This window comes from Lutra lutra, chromosome 10, assembly GCF_902655055.1.
Source record: "Lutra lutra chromosome 10, mLutLut1.2, whole genome shotgun sequence".
Taxonomy (NCBI): domain Eukaryota; kingdom Metazoa; phylum Chordata; class Mammalia; order Carnivora; family Mustelidae; genus Lutra; species Lutra lutra.
The window spans coordinates 29,405,077-29,428,196 of NC_062287.1; the positions used below are offsets into that span (position 1 = coordinate 29,405,077).

General features: G+C 45.9%; 1 protein-coding gene across 2 annotated transcripts in view; it reads left to right on the forward strand.

Moving 5' to 3' along the window:
- The window catches only part of VPS26B (VPS26 retromer complex component B), a 27,232-nt gene continuing 4,112 nt past the window's right edge, over positions 1–23,120 (forward strand). The window contains exons 1-6 of one of the 2 annotated variants that reach the window (XM_047693141.1): positions 1–695; positions 9,791–9,947; positions 14,928–15,092; positions 18,274–18,449; positions 20,065–20,207; positions 20,614–20,715. In XM_047693141.1, the coding sequence (XP_047549097.1) occupies positions 473–695; positions 9,791–9,947; positions 14,928–15,092; positions 18,274–18,449; positions 20,065–20,207; positions 20,614–20,715 (966 nt within the window). In that variant the 5' untranslated portion in view covers positions 1–472. Of the gene's footprint in view, positions 696–9,790; positions 9,948–14,927; positions 15,093–18,273; positions 18,450–20,064; positions 20,208–20,613; positions 22,979–23,120 lie in introns of those variants that run through there. The other variant, XM_047693140.1, reaches the window with a different exon arrangement.

Consider the following 23,120-nt stretch of genomic DNA (forward strand, 5'->3'; position numbering starts at 1 on the left):
TGCGCGTGGCGTCTCCGAAGCGTCCGGGCTGGAGACTGCGGGCCCCCCCACCCGCCCCTCCTCACCCCCGCTTGAAGCCGCGGAAGCACCTCCGTGCGTTGCACCGCCTGAGGCCGGGGCTGGCTCGCTGTGCTACTCAGCGCCGCACCCCACCCGGTGGGCTGCAGCGGCCACGCACGCCCGGGCTGTGTACTGCCCCCCTCTAATTGCATTGCCCGCCCTAGTCCCTCACTGCCGCGGACGGCTCGGACTCGCCCGGGACTGGCGAGTCGTGGTGCACTGGTACCCACGGCGCTGCAGCGGGCCCTGCCCCCTCCCCGTGGAGCCGGGAGTCGTGCTGTAGCCGGGGCCCCGTCTGGCAGAGAGCTGGGTCCGGCGTCCTGCCCTCCGGGCCTTCGCTTAGGGCTCCTACCCCGCAGAGAGGAGAGGTTCTAACCGAGACCGGCCCGGCCCGGTCCGGCCCGGCGGTGAAATGAGCTTCTTCGGCTTCGGGCAGAGCGTGGAGGTGGAAATCTTGTTGAACGATGCCGAGAGTAGGAAGCGGGCCGAGCACAAGACGGAGGACGGGAAGAAGGAGAAATATTTCCTCTTCTACGACGGAGAGACGGTGTCCGGGAAGGTGAGCCTTGCACTCAAGAACCCCAACAAGCGGCTGGAGCATCAGGGCATCAAGATCGAGTTCATCGGGCAGATCGGTGAGTCGGCACCCGGGGCCTCCCTCCCCGGCCGCCTCCGCCGGGCCAGAGACCGACTTGGGGGCGGGGGAGCGGGCTGGTTCCGGGCCCAGCTCCGGTGAGGCCTGTCGGAACCCCTTGGCCACTGCAGTGTGAGGCCCGCCGGCCGGCGACTGCCCCTGTGTTGACGGCTTCCCTGCCAAAAGTGACAGCGCATCGCGAGGACGGTGGGGGTGGCCGAGGGCGACGGGGAGCATCCCTGCCACAGCATCATTGTTGTGGGCACCTTGCCTTGGGATACCCTAGTTGTCCCTTAAACATGTTCTCAGCTTTGCTTCCTGCCTCCAGGATTTCCAAGTGAAACGCTCCCTGGGTAGCCTGCAGGTGGGTTTGTTAGGAGAAGACCTTTCTCCAGTACTGCTTTTGCCATTGTCTGGACACCCACAGCTGTCAGACCCAAGTTAAGCTGGTCCTCTGTGCCTCACTTAGTTTACTCCCATCCACCCCCTTTTTCTTTCACATGTGATGTGGGAGAGAGCTCACCACCTTTCTGTCTGGCCTTAGCTCTGATCTCCTATCCTTGGACCTGTTTTGAAAAAGAAGCCCTGCAGCCTTCTGTCTTTCTGTCTACTTAGCCTGTGTTTCTAAGACTTCTTCATTAGAATGCTAGTTTTCAGTTGACTAATTTCCTCCTTACAGACCAAAAAAAAAAAAAAATGGCCCTTCTCAGTCCAAAATTAAATGATCAAAATTTCTCAATGCTCTAACAATCTTCCAACAGAACTATTAATAATTAAAACTAGACCGTAAAAGGCAGTAAGAATTCAGAAAATTTGGGAGCTGCCAGTCAAAATGGAGTTGTCTCTAATTCTAAGACTATTTGAAGTCTTGTTTTTAAAAACTCTCAGGTACTTTTGAAATAAATGGTCTTTATCATTGGGTCACACTGTGGATTCACAGTAAATACACATGTGGGGTGAAAAAAACTTCTGGCTAAAGATTCATTCCTGTAGCACAGGCTGCCTGTATGATCCTGTTCTTACAGACTTTTGGGGGAAACTAGTTAAATACTCTCTCTCATATGCTGAGAGCACAGCAAAGAATCTGTTCTCTTGTTTTACAGGGGCAGGAAACACTGGCACAGGTAGGAGGAATCCTGGAAAAAGGAGTCTGTGTGGCCAGTGCTCTGGCTGAAGTATTTGCTTCTGATATTTGAGAAAATAAAATTAGGTCAAAGACTGGCTGATCATATAGGAAACTTTTTTGCTATTTTAAATCCAGAATTTGAGTGGCCTTTTATGTATCAGAAAAGGGCTAAAGAGTGAGTTTCATACCCTCTACTCTCCTGCCTGTAGCTTGGATAGGGTTTCTTAACAGCAGTACTGTTTACATTTTGGGCCTTAATAATTCTTTGTTGCCTCAGGATATTTAGCAGGATATTAACCTGAGCTGGACCCACCATGTACCAGAAACACCCCCAAATAGCACCCCCAAAGATGTCTTGGGATATTTCCTTATATCCCTGGAGAGTAAAATCACCCGTAGTAAAGGACTACTGGTAGACGGGATGAATCCAAAGCATTTTGCACTAAGCATGAGGTATGAGATAGTCGAGAAGTGCTTGCTTGCCTGCTTAGCAAAGCCATTTTCAAGTAGTAGTTTTAAAGTTATTGCATGGATTCTTTGGCTCTGTAATATGAATGTAAACAGACACATTTAGTCCCCGTCTTATACCATCACTCCAGGGGGTGGTGATACCACATCAGTATGTGAAAGATAACCAGAATGTCCCCTACCCAGCATTGTGAAATGAGCTGTTTGGGAGAACAGAGTCAAAGCCTCCCTCTAGTCTAAGTGAAAGGGAAGCTGAGGGAGCTGCTTGCTGTACCCGCCCTGCCCGGTTTCTTGTCTAACTCCTTGAATCATCTTCCCTGCTGGGTTTTCTCCCAACCTTTTAGCTTCCATTGATAACTCTTCCTGAGCCTCTGAGCACCCTGGGCTATTGTTGACGCTGGGACTTTGAGCAAGCTGTGTGCCTCTCTGAGCCTCAGCTTTCTCACCTGTAACGCAGGGATGACAAAATCTTGTGAGAAAAATGTTGAGCTGTCAAGGCATAATGCTTCATGCAGAGTATGGTCTATCCGTGTCAACTGTCTACTGATCTCAGGGCACCAGAGCGAGGCTAGCGAATAGCTTTGCCGAGGTTGTGGTTGTGTGGTTTTCTCCTTCGTTGCATTCCTTGACTGTGAATGAAGTGGGTGGAGCTTTGGTCAGGCTCCTAGGTCTTGCTCTGCAAGTGATGATGTACAGTATAGGTCTTGCTATATGAGAATAAGAAAGTTGATATCATTAGTCTCTGTCCACCTTCCTCACTGAATTCCATTTTAACTTAAAAATGTTCTTATAAACTATAGTCTCTTGGATTTGGTTTCTTTTTTCCTTCCCGCCTTCCTTCCTTCTGTGGAACAGTTCCGCAGCTTGAAAAACAAGTTCTTTATGTAATTAACCTTCTTATCCTTATGATTAATCTCTTTTTCCTCCTGATGAAAGTATATTTGTCCCACTTGTGTATTCATTAGAAAGACAGCCTGGTACATGATTGAGGGTCATGCAGACAGGGTGACTTAAATTAGATAGGGCTCCGTTTATAATAGAACAGTCTTTGCTAGGGTCTTGTGAGGACTAGAGATAATATATGTGATGTGCAGGTCTTAGCACACATAATAGGTACTCAGTAAAAGGAAGTTAAGATGATTCTTGTCATTTTCTCTTTCCCTATTAAGCTTGACCCATCAAGAGGTTTCCAGGCACTAGACGTTTAAAACATGTCACTGTGTAGTCACCCCGATTCCTGTGCAGGCGGTCCATGGGGAATGTTTGGACTGGTTAGCCTTCCCTTTGGTCTACTTGTCTGCCTCCTCTCATTGCCTTCCATTGTTTCCCAAATGGCATGTTAGCCCAAGTGGAAACCTGTGAAAGGGACTCTACACAGAGTCCTTGCAGAGACAACTGTTTAGCTTTTTGTTGCATTGGACCTCTCTGGACCCTTCTCAGAAAAGCTCCTATTCCAATCTTGGTTTTAGAGGTAGGCAGGAACACGCATAACTTTTGTTTCTTGTCTTTTCTCTGTAACTTGCTCTGGCAGTCTCATCTGCACCCATAACTTCTGTGTCTTTTTATATTCTGACGACTCCCAACCTCTTTCTTTGTCCTGACCTGAACTCTCTGCTAAGTTCCATGCCTGTGTCTCCAACTGCCTCCTAGGCACCTCTCCACCCGAATACCCCACAGATCCCTCAGACACACATCCAAAACAGAAACCTCTTTCTCTGCTCCAGGTCCAGCCCTGCTTCTTGTCCTGTGTGCTCCACTGTGGAGCTCCACTGTGGCCTATGTCACACTCAGCCTCAAAGATCTGGAAGTCATCTTAGACTAATTCCTCCTCCCACACTCCCAGTCTGCTCTCTCAACAGCTCTCGAATACAGCTTCAGTCTGTGCTTCCTCTTCTTGCCAATGCTGCTGCCTTTATTATCTCTTTTTTATGGCCACCTCCTAACTGGTCTTCCTGCCTTTGCTCTCCTCATCTTTCAGTTCTCCTTCTGTAAGAGTTAACTTTCTAAAAAACGGTTCTGACATTGTCAGTCCTCTCCTTAAAATTCTGCTCAACTTCTTATTGGTTACAGGGCAAAATTGTACCTGGCTCCTTCCTGAGCAGCCCTGCTTTTCTCCCCAGCCTCATCTCTCCCTTACCCTGTAACCCTCACCTCTTATAGTTTCGTCAAAATATGTTCTTTCTGGAATCTTAGGCATCTTCCCTTTGTGTGTGAACATCTTTCTACAAGGTCTTCCCTTCCACTCAGGCTTTTACCCATTCTTAAAGTGCCCAGCAAACATGTTTGGGGAAGCAAACATGACAGCCTCCCCAAGTTTCCCCAGGCTGACTGAAGCCCTCCTTCCACTCTTCTTCCACAGGTCTCATTAATACCTCTTTTCAAACAGGATATGACAAACTCGTGACTTTTTTTTCTTTCTTTCTGGTCTGCCTTCCTCACTAAATTCTGAGTCCCTGAAAACCAGGGACTGCCTTCAGTCCATCATCAGTGTGGTGACTTATCTCTAGTCTTAGTGGCTTACACAACGTAGGTGCTTGATAAATATTTGCTAACTGGATACCTGGTCAGATCTAGGAATTTACAGAAGGTGTTCTCAATTTTTTTCTCAACTCCTCCTAGATAAACCAAAGTTACTTGAGTGAAGGAAAGGGGGAGTGTAGGTTTGCTTTGTGGCTTGCTGTGACGAGGGAGGGCTTCCTCTGGTGCTTATGGTAGGGGCACTGGTAAGCTAGGTGTGGCCATTACTCAAGGCCACTGAGAACTAAGATGACTCACCTACCAGCAGGCATCCATGCAGCCTCTTCCCTAAGGGAACTAGGGCACAGAAACATTAAAGCTGATGTCAGTTCATTTGCTGTTGCACATTGCTTTGATCACACTTTCTTAGGCCAACCTGAGGCTGATTTCTCCCTGTATATAAGAAAATAAGAGTCGTCGGACCATGATTCACTCAGTTCTACATCAACTACTTGGATGCTGCAGTTTGAATGTTGCTTCTGAGTATAGGAAGGTCTTATCTATTCACCTATATTGTCTATGTTTTCTTTTCCCCTTAGTAAGTTTGTGAGCCACCTTGGGTTTCTTCCTTCATCTAGTGTGCTTTTTCCAATGGCTTGGTCTGTTGTAACAAAGCTAACAAATGTGTGGGGAGGGCTTCTCCCATGTCACTCTAGCATGGGATGGCCCACATTTTAGAAAAATGCAATGTGGTATATAAGAAGCATGGGGGGGAATTTTTTTAATTGTTAGAAGAGACCATTTTTCAGCTGCAATCATTTGGGGAACTGTAATGCATGATAGAAGGCAGAGCTGGGCCATCTTAGAGAGTAATGGGATTAAATAAACCAAAGGTAACTAGAAGGTCAGAGTTACAAAAGAGGGCAGATATGAATACCCCTGTCCTCCAAAACCAAATAGATAATATCTGGATTTTTTTTTAAAGATTTTATTTATTCATTTTACAGGCAGAGATCACAAGTAGGCAGAGAAACAGGCAGAGAGAGAGGAGGAAGCAGGCTCCCCACTGAGCAGAGAGCCCTATGCGGGGCTTGATCCCAAGACCCTGAGATCATGACCTGAGCCAAAGGCAGAGGCTTTAACCCACTGAGCCACCCAGGCACCCCTGGATTTTTTTTTAAAGAAATTTTTTTTTTTAAGTAATGCCACTGGGGGCGCCTTGGTGGCTCAGTCAGTTAAGCATCTGCCTTTCCCTCATGTCATTATCTTGGAGTCCTGGGATCTGGCCCCATGTCCAGGGCTTCCTGCCCAGCTGGGAGTCTGCTTCTTCCTCTCCCTTTGCTCCTCCCCCCCACCACCCCTGCTGGTGCTCGCTTTCTCTCTCAAATGCATAAATAAAATCTTAAAAAAAAAAAAAAAAGTAATGCCATTGTGTGGATCTGAACCCATCAGTACCAGCCAAGCCTGTACTTCTAAAGATTTTATTTATTTATTTGAGAGAGAGAAAGCACACAATCTGGGGGGAGAGGAAGAAGCAGACACCCCACTGATCAGGGAGCCTGATGTAGGGCTCAACCCCAGGACCCTGGGATCATGACTTGAACTGAAGGAAGATGCTTAACCGACTAAGCCACCCAGGCGCTGCAAGCCTGTACTTCTAAAAATTCCAGAGGCTTTCTGTATTTTATTTCTTTAACCCATGAAAAGCTATGTAAAAGACACATCAAAATTAAATTAATTGATTCTGGCCTGTTAGTGAGTTGTTGCAGGGCTTGAGCTGAGCTGTGTCTTGCTGGGGATGGGCAGCCCAGAGGTATTACTGCTCTAGCAAGTATACTAGGGTGCAGGAGATTGGAGTGGATGTGGCCAGCATGATCTTGATTGGGTTGCCAGTTAGCAGATAGTGGCTGGGAAAATCAGAACAGGGCTCTTTGGAGGTCTTTTTGGCCTCGCTCACTTTTAATGTATCTTCTAAGACCTGCATAAAGCTTGGATCAGACATGGTCGCGGCCCAGTAGCAGGTTTCAGTCTGCCTCAAATGATGACCCTGTGATGCAGAGCTGGCTCAATTTCCTTACAAAGTGGCAAATTCATCCCTCAGCCGTTGGTCGCAAGTTTCATCATGAAAACATCCTGACTACAAAAGTCACTTCTTCCTGTTGGATCAAGAAAGAGGCTCAAGATAGGGAAGTTACCTTAATAAAAAACATGGTCAGTTCCTACTTCTAACTTGAGATGCCTGGTTGCTGAGGGCTTTGGACGTTGGGGAGAACCAGGGATAACTTGTCACTGCATCTTTGGGATAAAATATAGGCAATTTATAACCTCTTGATGGCCCAACCTCTTGCTAAAACAGCCTTGTAGTTTCTGTTCTAATTTATATGAGAGGAAACCAAACTTTCTGGCAAATAGCAAAGTATGGCTGTTATTTCTGCCCCTTTCCACCACAATGCTTGCAAGAGCATTGGAAATGGCTTATAAATTATAAATTAAAAAGCCCAGTCCAGCTCCACTCAGACTACACACTGCCACTCTTATGTGACATTTAGTGCAGGATCTGATATTAACATGCGTCCAGGAGGAAAAGCACTAGGGAGAACGTGACACTATGCAGGGAAGGACCTTTCCTGCCAAAGGTGGCCACAGCCAGGTGCCCCTGCTAGGTCAGGCATAACGTTGCTAGGTTTCTCTGTTCTCTGAGCGCTCTTGGGTCCTTCTTGGTTTTGTTTCTCTTATTGCCTTTGGTATGTGTGATCACAGTTGTATATTATTCCAACCTTCTCTTTCCCTCTTTTTCTCAACTCTGGATTTCTCATTTAAAGTTAATGGACACTGGGGCTCTGCTCTACCTGCTTCTGTCCCCTGAAACTATGGCCAGAATCCAGTGCTTAGGAGCTAAGATACCAGGTCTACCAGTTAAGGGGTCACTTCCCACACAGGTGTCAGGACCATCAACAAGGACTTCGGTAGCAATGGACCAGTGAGAGTAAGTGAGAGAACCCTTGTTGCAGTGGTTCCGTTCCTACCTGATCACTGCACTTCCTTACATTTACTGGGGGCCACAGTTTTTGGATTTCAAAATAGAAGCAATGGATTGTTCACCATTTCCTGTCCTTTCCCTCTATAGGTTGTAAGCGTGATCTCCCATTTAGTGACTTTGTAGATTATTACTCACTACCCAGAATGTTGCCTGCCACTGATTCCATTAAGTATTTGAAGAGAAGGTGGTTGTTTGCATATAAAGTGGATCAAAGTGTAACTATATAGGAAATCAGCAATAAACTGTAATTAGAGAATATAGTGTAAGTTCATACTTAAGTGGCAGCACTAGTTTGGGATTAAACCACTCTAATGCCACCTTCCTGACTTGGAAGAATCTTAGCACAGAGCCCACTCTGCTTTATAATGCTTCCCTGTCAGGGATTTAAAAAAAAAAAAAAGGCTCCCTATGGAATAGGCTTGTCAGGACCAGCTGCTAGGGCAGCAAGGGGTTGATTTTGCACTCAGACTGAAAGCACTATCTGAAACCATTTTCTCTTTCTGGGCATGGTTCTCCCCTGGGGCAGGACTGGACACTTCATTTCTTGGGCCTGAAGATGCAGTCCTAATCAGGGTTCAGACCTTGTGCTACCTGAGCTCTGTCCCACTGCCCTGATGCTCAGTTTGTCCCTGAGAGAGATTGTCTGCTGTGCTCTGGAGATATGGGAACTGGCCTAGTAGGCCATTGTCTCTGACACTCCTCTCTGTGGACCTGTTTCTTTGTCCCCAAGCAGCCGACAGCAGTACTACTGAGCGCACTCTACTGGATCTAGTTCTGATCTACCCTGTCAAAGGTTGTAGCCTCGCATAGGACTGGAGCCTAGAAATGCCCGAGAGGTGGTACCTTGACTGTTATGTGGCCTTGTATACTCACAGTCAGTACTGAGTGTTTTCTCTGCACGGCTAGGTACTGAGGGGGTGCCAGGAACTAGGCCTTAACTCTAAAGACCATGCATATAGAAGAGTTAACACTTAAATAGCAGAGTACAAATAGGCATAAAATAATAGAGGATAAATTGATGGCATGAACTTATAATTGAGATTCGAATGCCAGAACTATTTCCAGAGGAGGATGAATTTAGAGCAGTGCTTCTCAAAGTGTGGTCCCTGGGCCAGCAGGACCAGCATCCCCTGGGAGCTTATTAGAAATGCAGAGTCTCAGGCCTCACCCCATACAGTAGGACTGAGTAATCTGGTTTTAACAAACCCTCCAATTGATTCTGGTGCTCACTGAAGTTGAGGATCCCCCCCTTATTTAGTTGGAGGGAATAACACTAAAATTTCTGCATCATGTAGATTCCTCTTTGAAGGATCGTAACAGCTAGCAGCTAATATGTTTTGAGTATTTGCTATCAATTGGGTACTATTCTGAGTCATTTACCTGCATTACTTCCTCTAATTCTTACAGAACCTTACAAAGTGTAATGTTATTACTCCCTTTGCACCAGGTCATAGAAATAGATTCATTCTAGCAGTAAATCTGCTCTAATCTGAGCCCTGAATGAGACTCTAAGCCAATCATTTGACCATGGTATGCCTCAGTTTCTTTCTGTTAAATGGTTGACAAGGCCTGTCCTAGCTACTTCAGGTTATTATAAGGATGATATGATTAAAGAACTATGAACGTGCATTCAGAAGTTAGAAATATTTTTAGAAATGTTTTTAAAGCAATGTAGTATTTTTGGTAGCAGTTCCCCTGATACAGCTCTCACTAAGGTACTGCCCTGATAGGCTGAAGCAGGGTTATATTGAGTTTTTACTGTGCCACTGGATTTCTCTGTGTAAAACTGGAGTGTTTAGAAAGTGGGGAGGAAAAGAGATCAGTATATGGAGAATGCAGTGAAGAAGCGTAATTAGGAAAATAAAGGGAGTCAAAAATAAGGGCTAGGGGGAGTTTGTTTTGGGGGGGATGTCTCTCAGAAGAGGGGATCCTGTATCCTGGAGCCTCCTTGCTAAGCCTCGTGTAGGTTGGGGTCTGATAGTAGGGGTTGATGCTTTCTCCCCAGAGCTCTACTACGACCGTGGGAACCACCATGAGTTTGTGTCCCTGGTGAAGGATTTGGCCCGGCCCGGAGAAATTAGCCAATCACAGGCCTTCGACTTTGAATTCACCCACGTGGAGAAGCCGTATGAGTCCTATACAGGCCAGAATGTAAAGCTACGGTAAGTTGTGCCTCCTTTTCCCCACCTTCCCCTGAAGTTGTCCATGTTTCTGAGGCTTTTTAATGTGGGTCTCAAGAAGAAAGAGAACTGAGCCGTGGTGTGCTGGTAAATGGTTAACAATGGGCTCTCTGGGAGGAAAAGCCCTGCTTTGTAGCATTTGTCTCTGTAGTGTAAATATTGCCACCATGGCCAATTTCAAGCTCCCAGCCAAATGTCCCTAATTACAGAGTTGGGGAGAGATGTTCAGTAGCCACCTTGACACAGCTAGATGTAAATTCCCCCAAGAGCAGAGAGAATTGTGAAAGGTAACAAAATTATTAGGAAGCAGTGGGTTTGTAGTAAGTATTACTTTTGTTTTTCATATAATCTTAATTATAAATTTTTATAATTTAATTTTAAATAATCACTATGTTTAACAACCAGTTTTTAAAAGTCCTGAAGAGTCAACAGTTAGCTTTCATACCGTGATACATGCTGTCCCCAGCATACCCTGGGCTGCACACCAGGACATACAGATCCTCAGTCCAGCTTTGCCACACAACAGCAATGTGATCCTGAGTTCTGTCACTCAGCTTTCTTGCTTGAAAAGTAGAATAGATTTGGATTCTAGATCGGTCCTCCATCGTTTGGGGTGATGGGAGCGTAAAACATAACACAGTGTGATGAACTTTTAAAAAATTAATAACCTGTTTTTAGTGTTCCAGGTTCTGAAGATGGAGACTGATTCCAGGGGCTGCTGAGGTTAAAAAAAAATATATCCAGAGAGGTTCTAGACTCTTGGATGTAACCTGAGATTAGGTGATGTCACTGAGATAAAGCAGACTTCCTCTGTTACTTTAGACACCTGGTTCGAGATCTTGATGCTATCTTATAAGATCAGCTCGTCTTCATCACCTTAAGGCCCGGTAGTGCGAACTACAGGAAGACATTTCCTCCCCTTCCCTCCCCTTCCCCCTCCTTCCCTCCCCTTCTCTTCTCTCCCTGGTCTCTCCTCTTCCATCAGGAGTGTGATTGTAGGCTCTCTTTTTTCAGTCTGTGTAAAGAGGTCTAATCACTAACATCACTCAAACTAGAGACATAGCATTCAGAAAAAGCTTCACAGCCATGAGGATTATCTAGTTGTCACCAAAGCTTGGCTGTGGGATTTATTGTTATTTTATTTAATTTTTTTTGAAGATTTTATTTATTTATTTGACAGAGAGAGGCATGAGGAGGCAGAGCGGGAGTCAGAGGGAGAGGTAGAAGCATACGCCCTGCTGAGGAGGGAGCCTGGCATGGGGCCTGACCCAGGACACTGGGAGCATGACTGGAGCCAAAGGCAGCCGCTTAAACAACTGAGCCACCCAGATGCCCCTATTTAATTTTATTTTTTACAGTGGATTGCTCTTAAATGTTTTTAAGACAGAGAGAAAGGTGTTGAAAAGAGTGCAGTGGTTCCCTGGAATAATAAAAATAGAATTACCATATGATCCAGGAATTCCGCTTTTGGGTACAAACCCAAAAGACGTGAAAGCAAGGAATCAAACACAGACATATACACTCACACTCATAGCTGCTTATTCACAACAGCCAAAAGGTAGACCAATCTAAGTTCCATCAGCAGATGAAAGGGTAAACAAATGTGGTATATACATACATAAGTGGGATATTATTCAGCCTTAAAAAGGGAAGGAAATCCTCTGATATGCTACAACATGGATGAACACTGAAAGCATTATGCCAAGTGAAATTAGCCAGTCATAAAAAGACAACTGCTATGTGATTTCACAACAGTGTGAATGTATCAGATGCCACTGAACTGTATACTTAAAAGTAGTTAAAATGTTAAATTTTAATGTGTTGTAGGGAGGAGAAAACCCCTTTTTTCCTCTATCCATCTTAGGTTTGTAGACTGAGGCCCTGCAAATCAGACTGACAGAAGACATGCTAGCAAGAGAAAGGCAGACTGGTTGATTCACATGTATGTTGTGCATATGCATGGAACTCAGGGATTGGTAATAGAAAGGGGTGGTTAGGACTAGGAGTTTATACAGGCATCTTAACAGAAGAATGACAATTTTGCAGAGAAGCAACAGGACAAAGGGAAGGGACTTTGAGCTTCTAGGGACAACAAGTTTTGGGAAGGTAAATATATGGGAGAAACAAATGGAAGGTAAGAATCCTTTAAGCAAGATTTGTTTTGTGGATTTCTCTAGTGCAGTCTCTGGGCTGGTAACAGTTGTCTCTGGTGATTAAGAAGGTCCTGCTCTTCCTGGTAGAGAGTGGGGAGGGCAGAGAGTTTTCTTTCCTGTGTCTGCTTCTTGCCTGTTGCTTTATAATATAAGCTTAATAAAATTGTCATGCCAGGGTGGCATATTTTGGGGTGGTATACTCTGAACTCCTTTTGTATTTTACCACACAATAAATAAATAAAAGAGAAAAAGGTGTTGCTGTCCAAGTAGATGAAGACATTAGGATTCATGCTGAGAAAGTGAGCAGGTCAAGAAGGGAAAATTAGTTAAGGGCAGCTTATAAATGTGATTCCAGATGAAGGGCTTGTATATTATTACTTGGGCAGGGGGGTGGGAATGAAAAGATCACTCTAGACACCTTTTTCTTTGTTTTTAGGTGGGGGAGTGGTTCTTTAGATGGTTAATATAAAGTCAACATGTGCTATTTGATGAAGGGGTAGAGTGCAGAGACAAAATTGTTGGAAGGCCAGTACAAGGTCCTGAGCATCTTACCTTAGTGGACACAGCTGGAGCGGGCAGTAAATGAAGAATTTAGTGGACAGCCACAGAAATGACCAGTGAATGTAGGTGCAGGTAGATGGCTATTAGGAGGAAGGGATGACTTTTGGTGAACATGGTTCATCCAAATTTAAAGTCTAAGGCACTGGCAAAATACAGAGGTATGAAAGTTCACTAGACAATTAGAAATGCAAGCCTGGCACTCAGGACAGAGAAATACACTGTTGGGAGTCCTCTGCTCCGTGCTAAAAACTGGTATATTTTTCAAGGGGGTGAGTTGAGGAAGAAAAGAGCCCAGGCAGGACCTGTTAAGAAGGATAGGAAGGTGGGGGTGGGGGAGGGCGGGAGGTGAAGCAGGTAAAGCCCTCCTGTGGAACCACAGGAAGAGCATTTCAAAGAAGTGAAGGAAACATTTTACTCTCCAGTGTCAAAACTGAGGCTGAAAAGTAAGGCCACTGGGTTTGGCAACAGGGAAGAAGCTGCAGTAGTTAGAACAGGACCCGTCTGTGACCGCTGTCCAGACGAATGGGCAGGAGCACAAAGCCTGGAGATTGTTTTGGGGATTGAGGAGTTTGGGCCTTTCTATAAACTCAAAAGAGGAAGTCTTTACTGGAGAGATTCAATAGATTGAGAAAATTGGAAAACTTGAGGGATTACGATGCCAGGTAGTAGTTCTCTACCAAAGCTCCCATATTAGAATCACTTGGGAGGCTTCAAAAAATGTTGACGCCTTTGTGCCTCTGCAGGACAGTTAAATGTCAGCTCTGCCTAGGCATCTGGATTTTGGAAGCCCCTCCTCCCCAGGGTGGTTGTAATATACACACAGATCAAAAGTCTTTCTGCCAGATGGAGGAGAGGGGTCTTGAGAGACGGAGGTGCTGTTGGAAGGAGGAAAGTTTGGGCAAAGATACAAACATGTGTTTAGGACGGAAGTAAGAGACAGCGCAAAGCAGAGAAGAGAGAGAATTATCAATCTTAAATTGGAAGGCTTTCCTCTTCTCAGTAGAGTTAAAGCTGTGTCTTCCACAGATCAGGGGGAGAGGAGACTGGAGAGCCTGAGCAGTTAGAGAAGGGTTAGGAACAAATATGTGTCTTGGAGAATGTGGCAGAAGTTACTGAGGTGTATAAAAGGGTTGCTGAGCATGGGTCAGGTCCACACAGAGGAGAGGAGCCTAAGTGTGTCATTGATCTGGTTGGAAGCTTTCTCCAGGCACAGTTGACAGGTGATGCAGATCATCTAAGTTTTGGTTAGAAGAAAATATCATTAAGGGGTTGTTTTTCTCCATTCACTGGGTATGAGCATAGAGTAGGTCAAGGGGACAGGGATGCTAGGGATCCGCCATGATTGAGCAGCTGACCAGACGGTCAGGCTTGGCATGCTAAGCCCTTCAGTTTCTGTGTCTCTGTGTTCTTCACCACTTGTCCTCTACCACAGCAACATCTCCCCAAGGATCCAAGATTTAGCCAGAGACTTCCTTTGTTTAAACTGGGACCTCTCCCATCTCTGCTGCTTTACTTACAAGGTCTGCTCTGCCTGAGTGCCCTTTTTCCTCTCCCCATAGACTTGATTCCTCTACCTGAATTAGCATTTGCTGTGTGTTCTAATTTTTCTGTTTATTGGCCCCCCTTCCCCAGTGGACTGTGAGCTTCCCATGAGACTGTATCTTATTCATCCTATGCCTAGCAGTAAATGTTTGCTGAATGAAGAGCTGACTTACTTTCTCCATTCCCTATCACTCCCATTAAACTTGAAGGACTTGGAAATTGCTTAATTTATTGAATATTGTTAAATAGAGACATGCAAATATAAGAGTTTAAGACAGATCCCTGTGCCTGAAGACCCAGGAGTTAGTTGAGGAAAAACCCATACACAAATACATGGTAGGCAGTGGTGAGGGGCTTGAAAGGCATTAGGATAACCTGCTGTGGGAGTATAGAGCAGAGAAATCAATTTTATTTAGGACAGTGCTCTGTGCCCAGAGGATGGGCTCAAAAAGCCATCTGAGGAGGAAGGTCTTTGAATTCCATTGTACTATAATTGCAAAATTTTGTGCATCAAGTACGTTCTTTTTTTTTTTTTTTTTTTTTTTTTCTGAGAAGAGGGTCCACAGAGGTAAATTCTCAAAGGAATACAAAGCCACAAAGGTTAACCACTGTTAGGGCTTCTCTTCAGTGGGCCTGTTTGGTGCATGGATTGAGGCAGCACTGTGGAGACTGGGAGTATTCCTTTAGACACATCCATCTCCTACAGGTATTTCCTTCGAGCCACCATCAGCCGCCGCCTCAATGATGTCGTCAAAGAGATGGACATTGTAGTCCACACGCTCAGCACATACCCAGAGCTGAACTCTTCCATCAAGATGGAGGTTGGGATCGAGGACTGCCTGCACATTGAGTTTGAGTATAATAAGTCCAAGTAAGTATCAGGGGCCCCACAGTTGTGGAGAACTATTGAGGGAGGTTAAGAAGGGACCTGATGAGAATCCAAGAGGTTGGTGCCCTGGCCTTGGCTGGCTCGTAATGCCGTGCTGGAATGGAGGCCACTGACCTGGTACTATGAATATTTGTGCCAGGCTGCTGAAAGGTGGACCAGGAAATTAAGCTTCGTTTTACTTAAATTAAATGGAAATTAAGAAGGTACATTTAAGTTAAATATCCTACATTGTCTTTTAAGGTCAAGCCAAATTAACTTTAAGGTCATTTGTTTTGGATGTAGATACAGCTCTTTCCTTCTATTGATGAAAATAATCTCGGAATACAATTCCCATTAGCATTTATATTCTATATACAGTATATCTCTAGAAATCAATGTGAAGAAGCCACACAATGGCCGTAGTTTGCTGCTTCCTTCTGAATGTAAATGAATTATAGCAAAGAATACCTGATGCCTTTTTCTTTTTTTTTAAATTTATTTATTTTTTTATTTTTTATAAACATATAATATATTTTTATCCCCAGGGGTACAGGTCTGTGAATCGCCAGGTTTACACACTTCACAGCATTCACCATAGCACAAACCCTCCCCAATGTCCATAACCCTACCCCCCTTATCCCAACACCCCCCTCCCCCCAGCAACCCTCAGTTTGTTTTGTGAGATTTAGAGTCACTTATGGTTTGTCTCCCTCCCAATCCCATCTTGTTTCATTTATTCTTCTCCTACCCCCTTAACCCCCCACCTAATGCCTTTTTATAAAGGTCTTTAAATAATTCTAGCTAGCAAGTTGGGAAGCCATGTATGTTTTATACTGTTTGCTGTCTGAACATGAAGATACTTAAGTGTGGAGCACCGGGGTGTCTCAGTTGGTTAAGCAGCTGCCTTCTGCTCGGGTCATGATCCCAGGGGTCTGGGATCAAGCCCTGCATTCTCCCTCTACCCCTGCTGCTTTCCCTGCTGCTGCTCTCTCTCTCTCCCAAATAAATGAATTTTGAATATCTTTAAAAAAATATCTAAGTGCTTATAAATCACAAAACTTACCGACACTTCAAAAATATACCACAAACATCTTTCTTTTCAGTATAATGCCTTCCTGAAAATGTTTGAAAATCAGATATGCAAAAGTAAAAGTATATTCTATTCACAGAAAGCAAAAAAAAGAAATTAGGGTTCTTATTGGAGAGACCCCTATTATCCAGGTAGTGCGGGTTAGGAAGGGCTTTTTTAAAAATTAACAACATATGTGCTTCCTTGAATAGGGGTGAGGGAAAGGCATATATTTCCCTCTGTCGCTGGCCTAGAACCCCTCATGACCCAGAAGAGACCCTGCTTGGCAAAGCCTCGCCTGTGGGACAGGGAGGGGCGAACTGGGAGGGAGGTTGATCTGGGCCAGGCAGGGACATGTAAGGGAATAGCTTTCCCCTTTCTTTTCAGCCTCAGGGCTCTGTGGGCTTTCTGGAAAGGAGCCACCAAATAGTGCCTACCCACCAGCACTCCAGCTACCTAGTAAAAGAGGTGGCTGGCAGGCAGTACTGCCTTGTAGATCTCAAAATAACTGTCAGTCCGCAAGGTTCAAGACCAAGTGTGGTATGTGAAGGGCACTGTAGAGAGTCTATCCCATGACCTCAGGAACTGGATGTTCACACCTGTCCTGCTTCCTCAGAGCAGGCTGCTGTGTAAGAGCACACTGTCTATATCATGTAGTGCTATTCTGCCATTAGGGATTGCCCTTGGGGTAAGGTAGCAGGTACTACCATGTTTGTACCTTGGGTTTCTCCTCCGAGAAGTGGAGACAGGTTAGTGGGTTTCGAACATGTAAGAAGGGATAAAGTAAAAGAAGAGTGGGGTCCAGGGTTCTAGGCCCTCCACTAGAGTTTCTCATGTATTAATGCTTCCGCATAGGATTTCATTTAGAATAAAGGAATGTTCTGTTTACCAAAGTTTGAAAACCCCTAGAATCTATGATCTCTTAGCATTCCTTCTGAAATGCTGTGAGCAGCCTCCATTCTGACTTTGTAAGTGTTCTTACAAAGTCTACCTTGTAAGACTTTATCTACTGAGAGTATCTACAGTTTTCCCAGTTAGACTGTAAGCAGAAAGGCAGCCTGAAATAGTGGGGAGAACACAAGCCTAGGAATTAGGCACTTGAGTTCACACCCTGTGTCTGTCCCCTACTCAAATCCTTGTTCAAGTATCTATCTTTGAACTTCCTTTTCTCCACATGTCATATAAGGAGATCAAATTCTATTTTTTTAAAGATTTATTTATTTATTTGACAGAGAGAGATCACAAGTAGGCAGGCAGAGAGAGGTGGGGAAGCAGCTCCCCACTGAGCAGAGAGCCTGATGCGGTGCTCAATCCCGGACTCTGAGATCATGACCTGAGCCGAGGGCAGAGGCTTAGGCCACTGAGCCACCCAGGTGCCCCAAGGAGGTTAAATTCTAAAATCCCTGCCAACACTCCTATTCCATGATTCTGAGCTTCAGGTTTGAAGATTTTCCTTTCTGCCTATATGCCTGTTACAGGGCGGTGCACACGCAGACGACTGGTATTTCAGACTGACTCAGAGAGAAATGCTGGAAAGGGCAGAAAGTGTAATACAGCATGGCCAAACTCATAACAGCCCACAGAGCACGAGCCATGTGAGTAGGGCCCAGAGAGAAGGTGCTGATGGAGCATAACGCATCGTCTTGCTCTACTGTTCCTGCCTGGGCTGTCAGGTCCAGCAGACAAAACTCTTTGCTACAGGCAATTGAGGCCCAGTTCCCAAAAGACGTTTTGTGAGCTCAGATAGCGAGCAAGTCCTGGTTCCTGCATTTGTGGGGCTTGCCTCCCACACGTCAGGACATCGAAAACAACGTAAACACAAAAGGTATAAAAGAAATTAAAGTGCCGAGAAGCTGGATCAGATGGGTAAGCGTAGAATGGGTAATGTAACATGCAAGAACATCCCGTGAGTCGCGTATGGAAAATGGGCCAGATTCCAGTAAAGCACATACTGGGAAATCATTCTGCAAGGCAGTTGCGGTAAGAACATGGGTGAGTGTACTGTGACTCCATCTTCAGCCAACCTGCTTGGCAGTGTCCCCTCCCCTGAAACCCAGGAGACCTGGAAGTATGCAGTTTGGCTGCCGTATTCACATCTTATTTTCTGTTCCCCAGATACCACTTGAAAGATGTCATTGTAGGGAAGATCTACTTCCTCTTGGTGAGAATCAAAATCAAGCACATGGAGATAGATATCATCAAGCGGGAAACAACAGGCACAGGCCCCAATGTGTACCATGAGAACGACACGATAGCCAAGTATGAGATCATGGATGGGGCTCCCGTAAGAGGTGAGCATCCTGGCACCCAGCCCTCAGCTGCCTCACCCATTCCCCCAGGCCCTGCAGAGTTTTAGAGGGGCTCAAGAGATTATACTGCTAAAGTAAGATTTCCTATTCACCTATAATTTCTCATCCCTAATTGCTCACTGTGGATCCCAATAAAGAGGAAAAGGAGGGCTGGGTATGTGGAACTCCAAGCTCCTTCCCCACCTTCACCCAGAAAAGCCCCCACTTTGGCCTCGTCTACATACTGAGCTTGTACTGGAGATTACATCTCAAGAGTTATGCCTCTTAAATAACAACAACAAAAGCTTGAAAAGTACTGGCTTAGCGGATAAAATTGAACATTTTACTACTTTTTCCTATTGGTGTTCTTTGTTGCTCGGGAGCCAGAGATTAATGCAGAATAATCATTTATGTTCCTTAGCTCTAGCTCTGGCAAAATGATTCATTCTCTGAATTCATTCACCAAGGGTAGATACCTTGGGCAGCACTACCAGGTACCACAGACCACACTGGGAATGGGACAGAAAACAATACTCCCCCATCCACCCCCAGAGCGGACATTACATCTGGAATGAATGGAGTTGAAAGCTTTGTTACTTGGGGAATCTGTGATTATTTGGGAGTAGCAATCTTTATGTTCTTCTGGCCCTGCAGCTGCTGATCAGGAAGAATGTACTTTTTCCTTTAGAAGTGCTTGGTTATGCCAAGGTTCTATTCAGTTTATTCTCACATGTGTGTTCCGTGGAGAAGGTAGGGACAATGACAGATTCTTGAGTGTCACCATGCCAGGTCCTTAAGGGGATAGGACTGAGCTCTTCTGACTCTGTAGGTACCATTTTTTCACCAGCTATACAAGTAGAGCCACTTGTCATTTTCTCTGAGAAATAAGACAAAACAGCAGATAATTAATGGTGCATTTTATATTTAGCTTCAGACTACATTATAGATTTGGCCTTTCTCAGTAGAATTACTGCCCTAATTTCATTTCACTTAAATTAGGAGAGGCAGGGTGTTAGAGCTGGAAGATATCAAAAATACCATGTAGTCTGATTCCACAGTTTTCCACAAGAGAAAATTAAGGTCCAGAGAAAGCAATAGACTAACTCAGAAGTCATACAACTAGTTAATGGAGAACTAAGACCAGAATTAGGATTTTCTCTTTTCCAGGCGACTATACCACTGCCAATCCATCTCAAAGTAGAGATGTATTTTGGGGGCCATACACTATTTAGGATGGAGGAAGGTAGCATCGAGATTGCTGGGTGACATGATGAGTTAGCTGGGGTTTGACAGTTAGTTGCCTTGTGAAAAACCAACAACTAGACACAATACATATAATCAAAAGATGCTTAGTAGTAGTGTCCTGTGCTGTTCATACTCATGGGTCTCTGTATTGGGGTGGTTAGAGAAGACACAACGGGACCTGGAGTGGAGCTGCAGTCATGTTTTTCCTTCAGCAGATCACTGAGCCACAGAATGAGAATTCCCACCAGGCAGAAGCATTCCCTTGAGTGTTCCATGACATGCTCAGGTGGCATCTCATGGGTGGAGTGTGACTTGGTGTAAGGTAGGATGGGTCACTTTGCCCTTCACTCTGATACCTGCCTGGCCTTTACAGGAGAGTCCATCCCTATCCGGCTCTTCCTGGCGGGCTACGAGCTCACCCCCACCATGCGGGACATCAACAAGAAGTTTTCCGTGCGCTATTACCTCAACCTGGTGCTGATAGACGAGGAGGAACGGCGCTACTTCAAACAGCAGGTGAGGCCCGGGTACCTCCCCAAGACCCCTGGTGGCCCTAGAGCCACAGTAGGAATGGCATCATTCCTGTGAAGATCAGGCTCCATTTCAGACAGATTAAGCAGAACAGTACAGGGGAGAGAGTTCACTAGTCTCTGTGCCACTTGTTGGTTCACCAAGAGGGAGTCCCACAGCAAAAATGAGGGTTCCCAGTTGACACGTGAGTCTGCTTCCTATGACTGCTCTATGCTTCCTGCCCACACCATCAGAAGGAGCCCTAAGGTAGTATGGGTAACTGCTGTCATTGGAGAGAGAAGCAGAGGAGGTTTTACTAAGATGCCTGGGAGAGAGTTGGAGCCTTTGGGAACCCCCACCCCCATGCCTCCCTCTCAAGGTAGCATGTTGCCCCCCTCCCCCAATTCTGCAGGAAGTGGTGTTGTGGCGGAAAGGTGACATTGTACGGAAGAGCATGTCCCACCAGGCAGCCATCGCCTCACAGCGCTTCGAGGGCACAACCTCCCTGGGTGAGGTGCGGACCCCCAGCCAGCTGTCTGACAACAACAGCAGGCAGTAGGCCCCCAGGGCCAAGAAGCTGCTGGGCTTCCAACCCAGCACCCCCGTCTACCAAACACCAGCGGCTGGGGGAGGGGGAAGACAGTGTGATGCTCAACTGACCCGTTACTTGCAACCTGAAAACAAATCGTGTTTTGACTTTAATTCTTTTTTCTGAAGAACCTAAGGGGCTTGGGTTGGGAGGCAGTCTCCTTGAGATTCTGCGGCTGATGTGGGAATAGGAATAGGTAGCATCCCGGTAGCTAGTCTCTCTGGGGCAAGAGCCTTCTGTTGAGGCCTTCCATGTGGGGGTGCCTTGCATTTTACAGGAGAGCAGAGAGCGGGCATCCTTGACTCCTGGGTCTCTGAGCTTCCTGATACAGGATCTGAGCATGTCCCTGGGATTCTGAGCTGCCAGTAGGGCCCGGGGTAGTCACATCTTATTCTCCCCTCTACTATCCCTGCCCTATCCTAAAAGGCAGGGGGGAGACTCAAGATCAGGAAGCTACCTCTTTGGGAGTCTTGGATGTGGTGCTTTGATGTTTCCACAAGCCAACTCCTTTTGGCCTTTATGTCACTGCTGTGAACGAGACACCTCCCTTCTCCATCTTCTATGGACTCGTATCAGTAACGTCCTGGAACAGAAACTTGTGGAAGGGCCTTTGGCTGTTGTCCCCTCACCTTGAGAAATTCTGGGCACAGAAACACCCTGGGGTCAGTGTCATGCATGGATGGCAGCAGTGTTGAACACAGGAGGCCAAGCCAGGCCCACTGAGGAAGAAGCATGGTGACTATGCGTGGTAGCTGTCTGCCTTCACCCCATGACTGTGCTCCCCAGCCCCTGGAGCTGGATGGTTCTAGGGTATTGCTGTGTGCTACAGCAAGCCTAAACAAGGGCATCTGTTTCATTTAAGAGATCCCGGGAAGGGGCCTTGATCTCTTTGCTTCCCTACGAATGGATCTTCATCACTCCTTACTCTCCCTCCACTTACTTTGTGGGAATTGGGGCTTGGAAGTTTCTTACTGATGCCCATGTCCCCTCACTCTCTGAGTTTCAGAAGAGAGATGAGAGCCTCAGCAGAAGACCCTGCTACACAACTTCAGAATAATTCTGCTTGCCAAATTATGTTTTCACCTTTACCAGTTGACAGACCAGAGTTTAGGACCATTGATGTTTTGTTTAAAAACATATATAAAAACTCTCGTGGGTATTCTTGTTACGCTAAAGGAGAGGGGGACTTCCCTCTGTTGCACTGTGTGTGGGCCTACTGGAGTAAAGATGTTGACATCCTTTTCTGCCTCATCTGGAAATGACCTAATGGCCTCCCTTCCCTTCAAGCAGACCCCACTGGCCAATAAGTACAGTATTTGGTGGTCTAACTTCTCCATAATTTGGGAAGCAGAGGGGTTGGTTCCTGTGTCACCTTCTAGTGTGGAAAGTTCGGACTCTTCTTTTTCTCAGAAATCAGTGCAGTCATGGGCCTCTGGCTGGGCAGGCTCATGGGTCAGGACTGAGACTGGAGGAAAGGATACTGGGATGATACTTGAGATTGACTGGGGACAGCAGAACCAAGGAAGGTAAGGTGGTTCCTCTTCCCCATCCCCCATGCTAGACCCCAGGTACAGGTGCGACGGACAATCCCATGGGATCAGGATTACCCATCTAGCTGCCCCTGGATTATCAAGGTTAGGGGCTCAAGTGTATGGGGGAGGCAGGTTCTGTGCTCCTTGCCTTTTCCACAACATGAGATTAACTCTGGTGTGCCTCCCATTATAGCTGGTATTCTAACTAGAAAGGACCTGTCAGTTCCTCTGCCTCCCAGCTGACAACCCAAATTCATTTTCCAACTTTCCTAACATCTTAGACCTTTCTTCTGGGAGAACTAGAAGGTAGAATTTGATTTTATTCTCTCAGGAGCTGTGCATAAGCCAGGTCTTCTGTTTTCCCTCACTCTGCCCCCATTCACTCCTTGTCTGTGCAACTGTGCAGGTGCAGGTAAGGGGAGGCCCCACCCCCACCTTCACAGGTTCCCATACCTGGGAGTGCATAGGTACTAAACCAAGCAGTGCAACTTGTAATTAAGCAGCTGCAGTGTTTACATGTTTCTTAATGTGTCGTCTTTTCAATGGCTGTATTTTAAAAAAAAAAAAAAAAAAAAAAAAAAAAGCACTTGTTTCAGTTGTCTCTCTGATTAAAGAAAGCCCCTGTGGCTTGGAGGCATTGTGCCCATGGTCCACCAGGGTCTGTGATTTCTTGTCTTACACTGTCCCACTCACACCCAAGGAGAGATAGACTCCCACCTTGATCCAACACAGCCTGCCCTCACCGTGGCTGTACCCCCTGGTGAACAGTGATGTTTTATGAACGCCCATTTTAGACCA